The sequence below is a fragment of the Vombatus ursinus genome, unplaced genomic scaffold (assembly GCF_900497805.2).
Source record: "Vombatus ursinus unplaced genomic scaffold, bare-nosed wombat genome assembly UNPS02014794.1, whole genome shotgun sequence".
NCBI lineage: Eukaryota > Metazoa > Chordata > Mammalia > Diprotodontia > Vombatidae > Vombatus > Vombatus ursinus.
The window spans coordinates 20,377,242-20,390,380 of record NW_020954572.1 but is presented as its reverse complement, the minus strand read 5'-3'; the positions used below and the strand labels follow the sequence as shown (position 1 = coordinate 20,390,380).

At 45.2% G+C, this 13,139-nt stretch overlaps 1 protein-coding gene across 2 annotated transcripts in view; it reads left to right on the top strand.

Moving 5' to 3' along the window:
- Positions 1 to 7,406: 7,406 nt before the first annotated feature.
- The window catches only part of MAPKBP1 (mitogen-activated protein kinase binding protein 1), an 86,232-nt gene continuing 80,499 nt past the window's right edge, over positions 7,407 to 13,139 (top strand). For both annotated transcript variants that reach the window (XM_027869944.1, XM_027869943.1), the window contains exons 1-2: positions 7,407 to 7,526; positions 8,001 to 8,216. In XM_027869944.1, the coding sequence (XP_027725745.1) occupies positions 8,100 to 8,216 (117 nt within the window). In that variant the 5' untranslated portion in view covers positions 7,407 to 7,526; positions 8,001 to 8,099. The remainder of the gene's footprint in view (positions 7,527 to 8,000; positions 8,217 to 13,139) is intronic.

Sequence of the window (13,139 nt, the reverse complement as noted above, 5' to 3'; positions counted from 1 at the left end):
AATACCTCCAATTTGGCTTCTGCCCAGGGTTGGGTAAGTCCTTACATTCCTTCTTGCTTCCCTTTTCCTTCTCTCCCTCTCGTCCTCCCACTGACTCTGGGATCTTTCTAGGAGATCCCCACTCCTAGAAACTATCGGTTAATGCTGGCTCTGGGGACAAGCAGCTCACTGTGCAGTCTCCTGCACCTGGCCATCGGGGGATGCCCTGGTTGGAACATGGCCTATGATGATCCTTTGCAATGCCAAAGCTTTGGTAGCTGAGTCAAACATGGGGCAGGGAGCGTCTGTCCCTCCCAGCTTCCCCTGGGATGTTTCCTTAAGAACTGGGACAAATTCTTGGGACAGGATCTGAGGAGGAAATGTATGGTCTTTTATTGTAATATTGCCTGGCCTCAATACATTCTTGAAGATCAGGAAAAATGGCCTGAAAACAGCCCGTCTTTCACTCCACAGATTACTCAAGGGGTGTCAAAAACTGTGGATGTTATCTTTCATCTCTATACCTCATGGCACCTCCAGTCTTCAGGGAGAGTTGAAAAAGCTAACCAGACTCTCAAACCCTTACCAAAATGAGTCAGGAGTCTAAGCAGGATTGGGTTAAAACTCCCCATCTGCCTTCTCTGTGCCAGAATTGTACCCCAAAAAGGCATTAAGTTGAGCCCTTTCCAGGTCCTCTGTGGGCACCCCTTACTACAGATCTCTTTGATTCTGACACTTCTTTGACTTCTGGGTATGTTACCCAATGCAAACAGATGAGGTTGACCCTTCAAAAATGTCGACTCAGTCTCACCAGGAGCAAGCAGAAAGTCACCTAACCCTCTTTACCAATCCGGTGACATAGTATATCTGAAGGATTGGCATAAAGATCAAAATCATTCCCATCTATTGCCCAAATGGAAGGACCCTTTCAAGGTAATCCTTTCTACTCCCACAGCAGTGAAACTCGAGGAACAGCCCTCCTGGACTCACTGGACCAGGGTCAAACCTGTCCCTTCAGAGGACTCGGGCCCTGATATTGCCTACCCCTCTTATTCCTGTGAACTGGTGTAGGATTTCTCTTTAAAAGGCATTAGACTCAGTGCCCCTTGATCACGACTTGCTACTATTTGCTATCATCCTGCTCTTCTTACTTTCCTTTTCTTTCTTTACTTGTGTTTTTGCTGGGAATGGTGTAGGGGATAACCTCTGAATAGTCATGTACCTCTACTCCCTTAGAGCTGGCTCCTTCCTAGCCATCCTGACCCTTTGTGCATCCCTCTGTCCTTTATTCCCGGCAGCTAAGGACACTGTCCATCTTTTCAACTTGACTTCCTGCTGGCTTTGCCCTGGGCACCCTAACACCATTAAGATTGTTCCCCTATCCCTTGAAAGAGAGGGAGAGATCACTCTTAAGTGTCACCAGTTCTTTAAACTTGTAGAACCGCCATGAGCGTCCCTGCAGCTCTACTCCAGAACTCAGCAAGGCTGGGATCACCTTTCCTGGACCATCAATACTCCCTTTTTGGGACCCCCATACCCCTCTCCATCTCACCAGGAGAAACATCCATTTTGTTTCCTAGCGAATCCTGACACCAAGGACCCCTGGGCTGATGGGTAACCTCTCTACAATCTTCTGTGACCGATTGTGCCTCCTGCACACTGGACCCTTGGTCCCCTCCGATGGCCAGGGCAGCGGTTCTGTCGAAGTCTCCTGCCCCAAAGTTTCTCGTAGAGACGGTGAGGTGCAATACACTTACCCTACTTGGACAAATACCCCCTATCGGTTTTGGCAAGGCAGACCTGACAGTACCTGGGCAGGTAAGTATCACCTCCTAAACACCCATTTTACTGAAGGTAGCTGCAAAACCTTTACTAATAGTACCTTTGTGTATGACTCCACCCAGGGTTATTTTTGGAATGCTAACTCTACAAGCAACCCAGCCCTAAATCTCCCCATTGCCTTCCAGTTCTCTCAGAATTGGCTCTCTTTTGATATCCCTGCTGATAGGTCCTCTAGTACTCTAATTGCTGGGACCTTACAATTTGTCATTCTAGCCCCACAGGGGATTTTCTTCTTGTCTGGCAGAGGCCTGTATGCAGCCTTGCCCCGTTTTTGGTCTGGCACCTGTACCCTCGTGCAAGCTATCCCTCCCTTTGCCTTTCTGAACTCTTTGGAGCCTGTGTCCCTTCTCCAGAACTCCCACCAGCCCATCCATAGGTCCCCATGGGGCCCTGCCACTATGCACTGGGGTGGGCGGTACATCCCTCACCCAGTGTCATTATGACATTTTATCCAAAAGAATCTGAACTAAACCAACATCTCATCGCCTCCCTCAAAGCACTTGAAACCCACCACGAGCCCTTCTATGACTAAAACCGACGCACCTTGGGTGCTCTCACAGCAGCCCGAGGGGAAGCTGTGAGTCCTTTGGGGAAGAGTGCTGCTTCTATGTGAATAAGTCAAGTGAAATCCAAAACATCATTGAAAAAGCCAAAGAGAATGACCAATGCTGATGAGAGGAAGATTCTGCTTCCTCAAGTTCCTCCCTCTTCCCTGGGAAAACCTGGCTTATTTCTCTCTTACTGGTCTTGCAAAACCACTCTTTCGACTCATTTTGGCCCTCTTCCTTGGGCCACCCCTCCTTAGCTGTCTCTCCTCTTTCGTTGCCAGGTGTCCTCACAGCTGCTCCTTATCCCACTTCCCTTGATGTCTCCACTGCCTCCTTCCATGCTGCTCATGTGAGGTAACCCTGCCTTGACCCCCCCACCTTTGCCCCTTATCAGCTTGAAGCAGCCAATGATGACTTGGGCCTTTGTCCTAGTTCCCATAACACAAGAAGTGCAGAAAGTAGGAGCAGCGGGGTCCCTTCCCCCAGAGCAGTGAGGCTCTATCTTTTCCCCTACATCCTGGGCAGAAAACCCACACCATTTGTGGCTCACCCTATCACCAATGACCTTGTAGTCTGTGAGACTTCTCAGTGTGCAGTAGTAACCTATGTGACATCAAAGCCCCCATTAATATCCATTAAGTTTAATATAAAGTAAAAGCCCTCCTGGCATGCAGTTGTTGATGTCACACCATCACGCAGGCCCAGGTCCCATCCTCATCTTGTCCCTCCCCTGGGAGGCTTCAAGTCTCCCACTTCCTGACCTACCCATAAAAACCCCTCTCTGCTCATCCAACCAACCAACCAGTCTCCTGACACTGCTTGGTTCTGTTTGCTTTTGTGACAATAAAGCTTCACCCACTGGGAAACAAGGCCAGCTAACGGGTACCTTTTACCTTTCAAACTTGCTCTCCCACTGCATTACGACTGTACACTTAACACTTTCAGCTTAGTGCTCTAGCCTGTCAAGATCTTCTGGATATCACCATCGACCAGTTTATCAACCCCAACTTTGTGTCATCTGCAAATTTAACAACCATTCCATCCCTACCTTAATTTAAGTCATTGATTAGGATATTAAACAGCACAGGGCCAAGCACAGAGCCCTAGGGCACTGCACTGAAGACTTTCTACCAAATTGATACTTAACTATTACTGACTACTCTTTGAATCCAGTCATTTATCCAGTTCTGAATCCATCTAATTGTTTTATTGTTTAGTCCACATTTTTCCTTTTCTCCCCAAGAAATAATATGAGATTTTTTTTTATCAAATACTTGGATAAAGAGTTGGCACTAAATCTCTCTGTACACTCAGGCACACACACATACACACATTCAGTCATGTCCATCTTCATGACCCCATTTGTTTTTGTTTTTGTTTTTGTTTTTTTTGGCAGAGATACTGGAGTGGTTTGCCATTTTCTTCACCGGCTCATTTTACAGATGAGAAGCTGAAGCAAACAGGATTAAATGGCTTGCTGGGGATCACACAGCTAGTAAGTGTCTGGGGCTGGATTTGTACTCAGGAAGAGAAGTCTTCCCGATTCCAAGCTAGTGCTCTATACACTGCGCCACCTAGCCGCCCATTAAGTTTAATAACAGCATTAAAAAAAGGAAAAATTTAGTCGGGCATCACCTTAACAAAAGCTATATTAGCTCTTTGTAATTACTGCTTCCTTTTCTGGGTTTTCATTAACCATCTTTTTGTTTTAGATTAGTAACAGAAGTCAAGCTCACTGCCACATATTTAGACCCTATTCTTTTAACTTTTTTTTTTCTTTAATCAAGGCATTTGTCTTTCTCTAGGGCCATAGTACCTTCTCCTATTTTTCATGATCTTTCAGAAATCACATCTACCAGTTCTTTAAGTATCTGAGTATGTAGTTCATATATTCCAGGTGATCTGAATTCATCAAAGACAACTAGGTAGCCTTCTATTCTATCCCCATGACTATCAGTTTCCTGTGATTTTATTTTATTATTACCAGCACAAAGGTCATTCTCCTTGTCAGAGAAAACAAACAAATGAAGTATTGAGTAACTCTGCCTTTGTTGTCAGTTGTAATCTTCCCATCCACCCCAACCAGAACTCCTACCCACTGTATGATCGTCCTTTCTTCAGTACAGCTATTAAAAAATATAAAAATAAAAAAACTCATCTTTTTGTTATCTTCATTTTTTCTAACCTGCCTCAGCTCATTCTGAGATTGAACACTACTTTACAGGACCATGCCATGATCTTATATTTATTCTGTTACCTTCCTGTTAACTGTGCATCGATATTCTCTCTCCAGGCAATTTCTGTCCCTCTCCCTTACAAACTCTATACTCCAGCCAAATAATATTTTATATTCCCTAGATACACCATTCCGTCTCTTTCTGTGCCTTTACAGACTGTTTCAGAAATGCCTTCCATTTACTTTACTCCATAGGCCAACATTCAGGCCACCAGGTAGTCCAGCTAAGAAATCAAACACTGCAGAACTTGACCCTTTCATGCCTTGGAGAGTGATTACTAATTAGTGGTTGCCTCAATTACCCACTACATTTAGGACACGCAATCTCATGAGCAGTTATACCAGTCTTACCTCACTTTACCAGTTGTGAAATGAAAAGCAAATCAACTCGTTTTTACTCCTAGAAAGGGTGTGTCAATCTACTCCCCAATGGCCCCATGTACTATCCCTATAATTTCCACACCAAAATATCCCTCCCTTGTCAACACTCCCGCATTTTTGTTGCCTCTCCCATTAAAATTTGTTTTCCTGAGGGCTTAGCTCAGTGCACAAAGTAAAGTGTTTAATAAAGGCTTTTTGATTTTACCTCCTCACCTCAAGCTTCTAGGAATCTAGCTTCCCTCAAGCGGTACCTTCTTGAGGTAGTCTCTACAATTTATAGTCTATGAGAGCAGGGGAGACGTTGACTTGGCCTTGGGTCATACCCCTAGCACGACAGAGGCTCACCAGCTTCTCCATTGTCTCTCTTTTGTGTATATATATATATATATTTTTTAATCTCTAGTACTTGACATGTTGTTGTTAAATTATGTCGACTCTTTGTGACTCCCATGGACCATAACACACTAGGCACTTCTATCCTCCACTATCCCTTGAAGTCTGTCCAAGTTCGTGTTTGGTGTTTCCATGACACTGTCTATCCATCTGATCCCCTACTGTCACCTTTTCCTTTTGCCTTCAATCTAGTATTTGGCATATAATATGCTTAATAAATGCTTATTCCTTGATTTAACTCAGAGGTTCCCAAACTTATTTGGCCTACTGACCCCTTTAAAAAAAATCAGTGAGCCCTGGAAATCTGCTTTCTTTAACTCTTGACTTTTTTTTAAACTTGTGTTATTAAAAAAACCCAACACATTCTTTAAAAAAAATAGCACATCTTAAATTTAATAATTAGTTGTAAATTTATGGGTTTTTTCCCTGCATTGAAATTTTGATGACACAATTGCATCATGCAGCCTTATAGTATCGTATTGTAAACAAGTCATTACACACACTTATTCCTGCCCATACATGCAGGCCTTCCCAACAGTGCACCAACAGCTTGCTGGACAACACTTGCTTGTTAAGACCTGTAGGGAGACTTGACCACTGATCCTTTCTAACTTGCATTTTGTGTGTTTATTTGGAAAATAATGTAATTGCTACGACTTTAACTGTTACACAACAGATGAAACATGTACGAAAGGTTTTTTAAAATTTTCTCTATGCTTTCACAGCTCCCCTATTTTTATTAAATGCCTCCCAATTGCAACCCAGGCTACCACCACTCCCCCCCCTCCGTCCCCCCCCCCCCCCCCCCCAGGGTATAGTATAGCCCACTTTGGGAACCTCTAAGACTGGTATGAAAGCAAATAGTGCTTAATTTTGCCTAGAGTCAATCTTGTTAAGACAATGAGAAATAAAAGAAGCCCAGCAGGGCTTGATAAATTTTTTGCCAGTCTCCACCCTGGGGTCCCCCCCTCCCCCCTCCACCCCCAACCCTAGACAGGGACTCCTAGAATCATCCATGCGGACAGGCCAATTAAATCTCACAGCCAATGATGAGGAAGAGTATCGGCAGTCCCTCATTTTGGCCTCTCCCCAGGCACTATGCAAATAACAACAGGTCAGCCGGATCCTGATTGGCTGAGGAACTATCAAAGTGGAGGAGTCTATCTGTGGGCTTACGGTGGGTTTGTTCCAAGTACTTTAAACGCCAGCTTTCGTTAGCGGTTCCAGGAGGACCAGAGTTTCGTTCCACGTCGTCTTATGACGTCATGTACTACTGGCTCGAAAACTTTGCTTCAGCCTGGAGTCCCAAATTGAACAAGAGACTCTGAAACAGCTCTTTTAAATCTCAAGGACAAGGCTGCAGCCCGGACACGTGGGGTGCAAAATTCCTCCGTTACCACTAAGACTGACCGTACTACGTTGGCAGCAAGTCTCCTTCTAACTCCCCCTCCCCCTCAACCTAGAAGTCGAGGACTCTGCGACCCTCCCTTTGGCAACTGGTCGGCCAGTTTCAGCTTATTCCACGCCTAGGGACCAGTTCTGCCCCTCCACGCGCGGTATTCTTCGCCGGTGGTGGGGTGAAAAAAGGAGGGGTTTGCTTTCAAAGGTGGGTCCTACGTGTAAGCAAACAGACCTCAGTGCCCAGCAGGGCGTAGATACTGTATCTTGCCGTTTATTGCTCAAATCCCATACGTACCTACTTTCTAGGCCTCAGTTTCCCTCCCTACAAAATAAGAGAATGTGCCCGGATGGACTTTTAAGGTCACCTCCCACTCTTGCATTCTCTGATGCAAGGCCCCCCAGGAACGGTTCATTCACGTCGCTCCTAGGGTCTAATCTCTCTCCTGCTCTGCCCTTTCAAGCCTGGTTTCACCTTAAACTCCGCCTCCTCCCCCGCCTGGAGAAGACCGTGCCTCTTCCAGGTGGCCCCGCCCCCTCTGCGCTGGCTCCTCCCCTCCCTGGTGGCCCCGCCTCCTCCCGGCGACCAGCCCCCCCCCAACCAGGGAGTCGCGGCCACGGCAGCCATTCGCGTTTTGAGCCGTCCGTGCCGCCATAGCTGCCTGTAACCGCAGTTGCGGCGAAGCTGGAGTTGCGAGCGCGATGCCCGAGGGACCTACGAACCGGACGGTCTCCGGCTCTTGGGGCTGGTGAGGCGGGGCCCCGGAGTGGGGGTGTGTGTGGGGGGCCACTGACTGGAGGCGGGGGAGTCTGGAGAAGCCTGGGGAGAGGGGCGGAGAAGGGGCAGGACCGGGGTCAGGGGGGGTGGGCAGTGTGGAAACTGGAGACCGAGGTGAGAGCGGCCGGAGCTAGGACGGGATCTCCGGGCTGTCGCGCCCGGCTGCGCTGCTCCCACCCTTCAGCTCCGCGCCCCCCTCGCCCCACCCCCTACAGCGTGTTGCCATGGGAACATTAGCGGGAATCACCCCGGGCTCCCGCCGGGCCGGTCCCGTCCCACCCGCTCCCTTCTCTATCGCACGGATGGATGGGCCTGACGTCTCCCCTTCCCCTCCCGGTCTTCGTTCCTGGCAGTGTTAGCAGCCCACAGGGCCCGGGGTGCAGCGTAGAAAGAACCGCAGAGCCAGGCCGGGGCCGGGCTGATGTAATGACCCCCGCCCATCTAGGTTGGTGCTGGGGCAGATCGGAAGACCCCACGGAATGAGGACTTCGTGCCGAGGCCGGGGATCCGCCTGAGCCCCTGCGCCTTTTGGGGATCCTTCACCATGATGTCTGTGGAAGGCTCCACCATAACCAGCCGGATCAAGAACCTGCTCAGGTCCCCGTCCATAAAACTGCGCAGGAGCAAGGCTGGTGGCCGGAGGGAGGACATCAGCACCAAGGTGAGGTTTGGTGAGGTTTCTGGAGCAAGTAAGAAGAGCATGGGGGGTGGGGGTGGGGATCGAGGAGGCTGTGAGACTTAAGAGGTCAGAACAGATAAGTGGGAGTGAGCTTCCTGATTTCCAGTCATAGCCTCACTATGGATTGATTGTGCTTGGGTAAGCTACTTGTCCTGTTGTGACTCAGTTTCCCTTCCTGGGAGGGGATAGTGGTAGCTTGTGTGCCTTTTTAGAAACTGAGCTGTGACTAATGCTGAGTCCTCCCTGAGGGCTGCTGATGAGCAGGTGAGAATTCGTAGCAGCAGGAAGAGGATTATGAAAACATTTAGCCTGGGGGTTTGGCTTGGATTTCAGGTTCTCTCCTTGGTAATGTCCCCAGAGCTCAAGGCAAATTTATTTATGCTAAAGCATGAACGAAACTGGTCAGCTTTATTAGAAATTCTGAACAAAAGGAAAATATTAAGGGGTCTGCCTGGCCTGGGCTGGCATAATGGGGTCGATGCCCATCAGAAAGTGGAGGTAGCCCCCTTGTTATCTACCAGCAAAGTGTAGTAATTACTTCATTTCAAAGCATGGAGCAGGGCCGGTTCGCAATGGGCAACATCTCTGGCTGCAAAAGGATCCTAGGAGTTAAACCTTCAAGTTAGACCTCTCCATTTCTTCCCTCAGTTTTCCTTTTGTTTTGAGTTCTGGTTCATTTGCTGGATTGCATAATCTTGGGAATGCCAAAGTAGAGTGAAGTTTGATCCCTGAGGGAAACCAGAGCTTCAGTTCCACAGGATCAGATTCGGTTTTTGTGTCTTATTAGGCCTGTAAACACAACAGCTCTGTGAGGTAGAGGACTGCCACAGGGAGAGGCATTTTGAGACAGCTCCATTTTATTGCTTTGCCTGCATCTCTTCATTGGGTGAGCAAACCTGGCAGCCAGTGATTTAGTGCTCTACTATCCAGTGTGGTAGAGTTTTAAGAGAGCTCTGTTCAGATCCCTGTGCCTCAGGAGAACCTTACTTGGACTTAGTCAGTGGGTAAACAGTCTTTCTGTGTATTCTAGCAGAGAAACTGCCCTGGATTGAAACTGACCCCAAGTTTCCATCCTGCTGTAGTTTTGGGATTTGTGGCCCATCAGTGCAGTTTGCTGTAGTCAGTATAAATATAGATTTGATCCTAACTGACTCTACTTTGTGGGACCTTTGACTCAATCACTTACACTTCCTTAAGCCTCAGTATCCATATCTGTAAATTGAAGGGGTTGGACTAGTGGCCTCTGAGGTGTCTTCGAGCTCTATCTCTGTGGTTCTATGATCTTGTTTGCTTACTTGTTAAGACTGGATTTTTGTGAATGTTGGGTTATCCTTAGAAATGCTGGTGTAGACCTGTGGTAGGTAGCTTGGAAATGATCATCATCTATAAATGTGTCCCTAGCCTGTATATGATGGCTGATAATGGTGGAATTTGGAGGACTTTATAAAGTGACCTTAGTCAGCAAGTAGTGTAATGCTGGTTCCATTTTTGCCCTAGAAGTTAGGAAGTTCTGTGGAAGCTGCAGCTTTCTGGTTCAGGGAGGAGAATTCAATACAGATCTTGGAAACCCACATTTCAAAACAGAAATCTTATTGTAGCTTTCCCTACACTAGAGCTGTGTAATGATGAAAAGACTTTAGTAAAGTTTTGTACCTTTGACCAAAAAGGGTGAGGCCATGTTCTAAGTGAGCAGGGATTCTAGGAAAGGTCTTTAGTGTCTAAAAGAATAGTAGCTGCATTTATGTGACTGTATTATGAAAGACTAGGGTCCATCAGCTGGTTTGAGGATGAAAAGCAGCCTTTTAGCTCAGGCAGTGCTTAAGACTTTTTAAAAAATTTGACTAGGAACCCTATATTTATTTTGGGAGTCTCATGATTATCCAAACAGCCTCTGAAATCCTGCAGCTTGTGAGCTGTCCTGATAGCTAGTGGTATTAGGTGTTCATGGTGACTGACTGGTGGGGGAACTCTAGTGGTGCTTGTGGGATTAGTTCTGAAATGGAATTTAAAGATGGGAATAGTGGGCCCCTATACTGTCATTTCTTCAGGGTGAAAAGGAATATATTATCCATATGTTGCTTCCCTGGTAAGTCAGTTACAATAGCTGTTTTGTAGCATTGCATAGGTCAGCCCAAGTGGAATTTTAAATGGTTTTGAGACTATTCTCTACTTCCTATGTGGGCTTATCTGCATGCTAGAGAAACAATCAGCCCACTGGCAGGTAAAAATTGGTGAGTGAACAAAAGAGCCAGTGTGATATAGATTTATCTCCTGTTGGATTTATCCTGCCTCTTGCAGAATGTAGGGATGTACTTTATCTGAAACTTGAATGTAATATTCAACTTTGGAAGCAGATACAACCAGGGAATATTTTCTGGTCCCTGGACCCACCTAAATACAGAGAATTCAATATATGAGAGAATAAATATTGCCACCTGCTTCTGAGTTTTCTTTGATAAGAAAGCTGAGATGCCAAGCAGTGGCTCTACTCTGGAGAAACTTATGTGGGTCCTGTAAAAGCTTTCGAAAGCTGAAAAGTCTTCACAGTTTCAGAGTTGGTGTTATAATATGGAGTAGAACTGAAGACTTTGATGTTCTCTGTTGTCAATTTAGCTAATTGGGCTCAGTCAGTCAGAATATTAGAACCTACCCAGGGGTGGGAAACTTGAGTCCTTGAAGTCACATGTGGCCTTCTAGGCTGCAGGTTCCCCACCCGGGGACACTGTATGTCTTGTACTGGAAAGTATTACGAAAGGAATAGAAGATCTAGCAGCCCCGTCCTCAGTGCTTCCAGGTTAGTCAGGAAGACAAGATACACTGGAGAAAGATTATAAAAGTGTTTTTCAGATGTGTTAGTTGTATCAGTTAATGGAAATGAGTAAAAGGTTGGAAGAATACTAAGGAAAATGGAAACTAGGTAGTATTAAACATAGCAAGCTTCTTCAAGGACAATAAGTTTTGAAAAAAGATTATGTGGAGATGAAGGACATTGGTTGATAAAAGGGAGGAGGGCATTCCAGGAAAAAAGGAAAGCCATGTACAGAACAGAGGTGAAAACAGATGAGTTTTATGGGTAGGAGATAACAAGATTAGCTTGGCAAGAAGGAAGTATCTTTGTAGGAGAGTAATGGAAAAATGAAGTTGTTGAAATTGTGGGGAGGAATTAAGGGGTGATTGAATGGAGGACCCTTCTATGCTCTTCCCCAGTGTGGAGCATTTAAATTTTATTCAATAGGGTAGGGATGGGGGAAACCTTCCTTTTGGTGACCCTTGATAACATCTTATTGTATGTTAGTATAAACTTTGCATACATATTTAGACAAATAGAAACTGGAATTTTGATTTTGATTATTGTGCATATAATTACATAGGCTGCTGGCCTGAAGGGGACTTTTTATAATTACTTTTGGCTCTCTAGTGAAGAAAGGTTTCCTACCTTTGCAGTAGGGAATTAGGGACAATGGATCATGGCCATTCGTATGATATAATAAAAATGGTATTTTTGGGAAGGAAGATGGTTAGAAAACCTTTTTTTTCCCACTTACTAATCCAGGTGTAAAATGACTAGGATTTGCTATGGAGTGCTAACTGTAAAAATGGAAAAAAAGGATCTAAGAAGTATTCCAGGGAAAGGTCTACACACTTTCATGTGGTTTGGATGTGGGAACCAAAGTAGAGGTGAAGAATTAAAAACTTTATTCAAGAATGTGAACCAACAAATAAAAAAAAAAAAAAGAATGTGAACCAAGAGGGCCTAGGTGCTGTTGTGTAGCTATTAATGGTCATAAAAGAATGGGGTAAGGACATTTGTTGAGGGTGAAAGATGATAAGCTCATTTTGGGATACAATGAGTTTCAGATATCTTTAGAACATTCACTTGAACAAGTTTATTGAATGTCTGTTATGTTCAGGTTGTTGTGTTAGGCACTGTGGAATATACAGAGAAGAGCAATGTGTTAAAAAAAAAAAAAGAGCTATTAGTCTGGCTTAGTTAAATGCTATCCCTCCTGGAGACAGGAAAATTAAGTAAGATCCCCTGAAAAACCATCCTGGCCTTAGAATCTTATGTTACCAAACCTCACCTTTTCATTATATATTACTTTTCCCGGAGTTGTAGGGTGGTATTTAAACCTAGTCACATCTTCAAGAAGGTTTTGAGGGTTTCGTAGAAAAGAAAGGTTGAAATATCTTTAGGTTATTACTGATTATTTGCTGCTTATAACTCCTTTTTTTTGTTTGTTTGTTTTTTGCTTTTTTGATGAGGCAGTTGGGGTTAAGTGACTGGCCCATGGTCACACAGCTAGTTAGTGTGAAGTCTGAGGCCGGATTTGAATTTAGGTCCTCCTGACTCCAAGGCTGGAGCTCTATTCACTGTGCCACCTAGCTGCCCCTGCTTAAAACTCTTAATGAGACTCTGGAATTGCTCTGTAGTGATAGAAACTTTCTAATCTTCAAAGCCCTTGCCAGCTTCCTGATGGCTGGGCTCTGCATGTTACTGGTTTATCACGTGGGTCCATAATTGGAGTTTCCTTAGTGGGTCTTCCTAGTAAGAATCCTTCTCTTTTTGAGTATCTATAACAATATTGTGGCATCTCTGAGGCATCAGAATGATACTGTATAAAATTCTAGAGTTTGCAAAGCCCTTTATGTCCACTATCGCATTTAAGCCTTATACCAACCCAGAGGATAACCCCTTAGGATTATAGATTCAGAGCTAGAGCTCAGTGGCCTTAAGGGTTGTTGAGTCCAATAGCTTCATTTTACAGACAAAGAGGGATTAAGTGACTTGATTGATCACACAGCTAATCAGTGTTGGTGATGAAATTTAAACCTGGGTTTTCTGACTTCACATCCAGTACTGTTTACTGCATCACAATGTGTCTCATGGCATTTGTCCTATAGGAT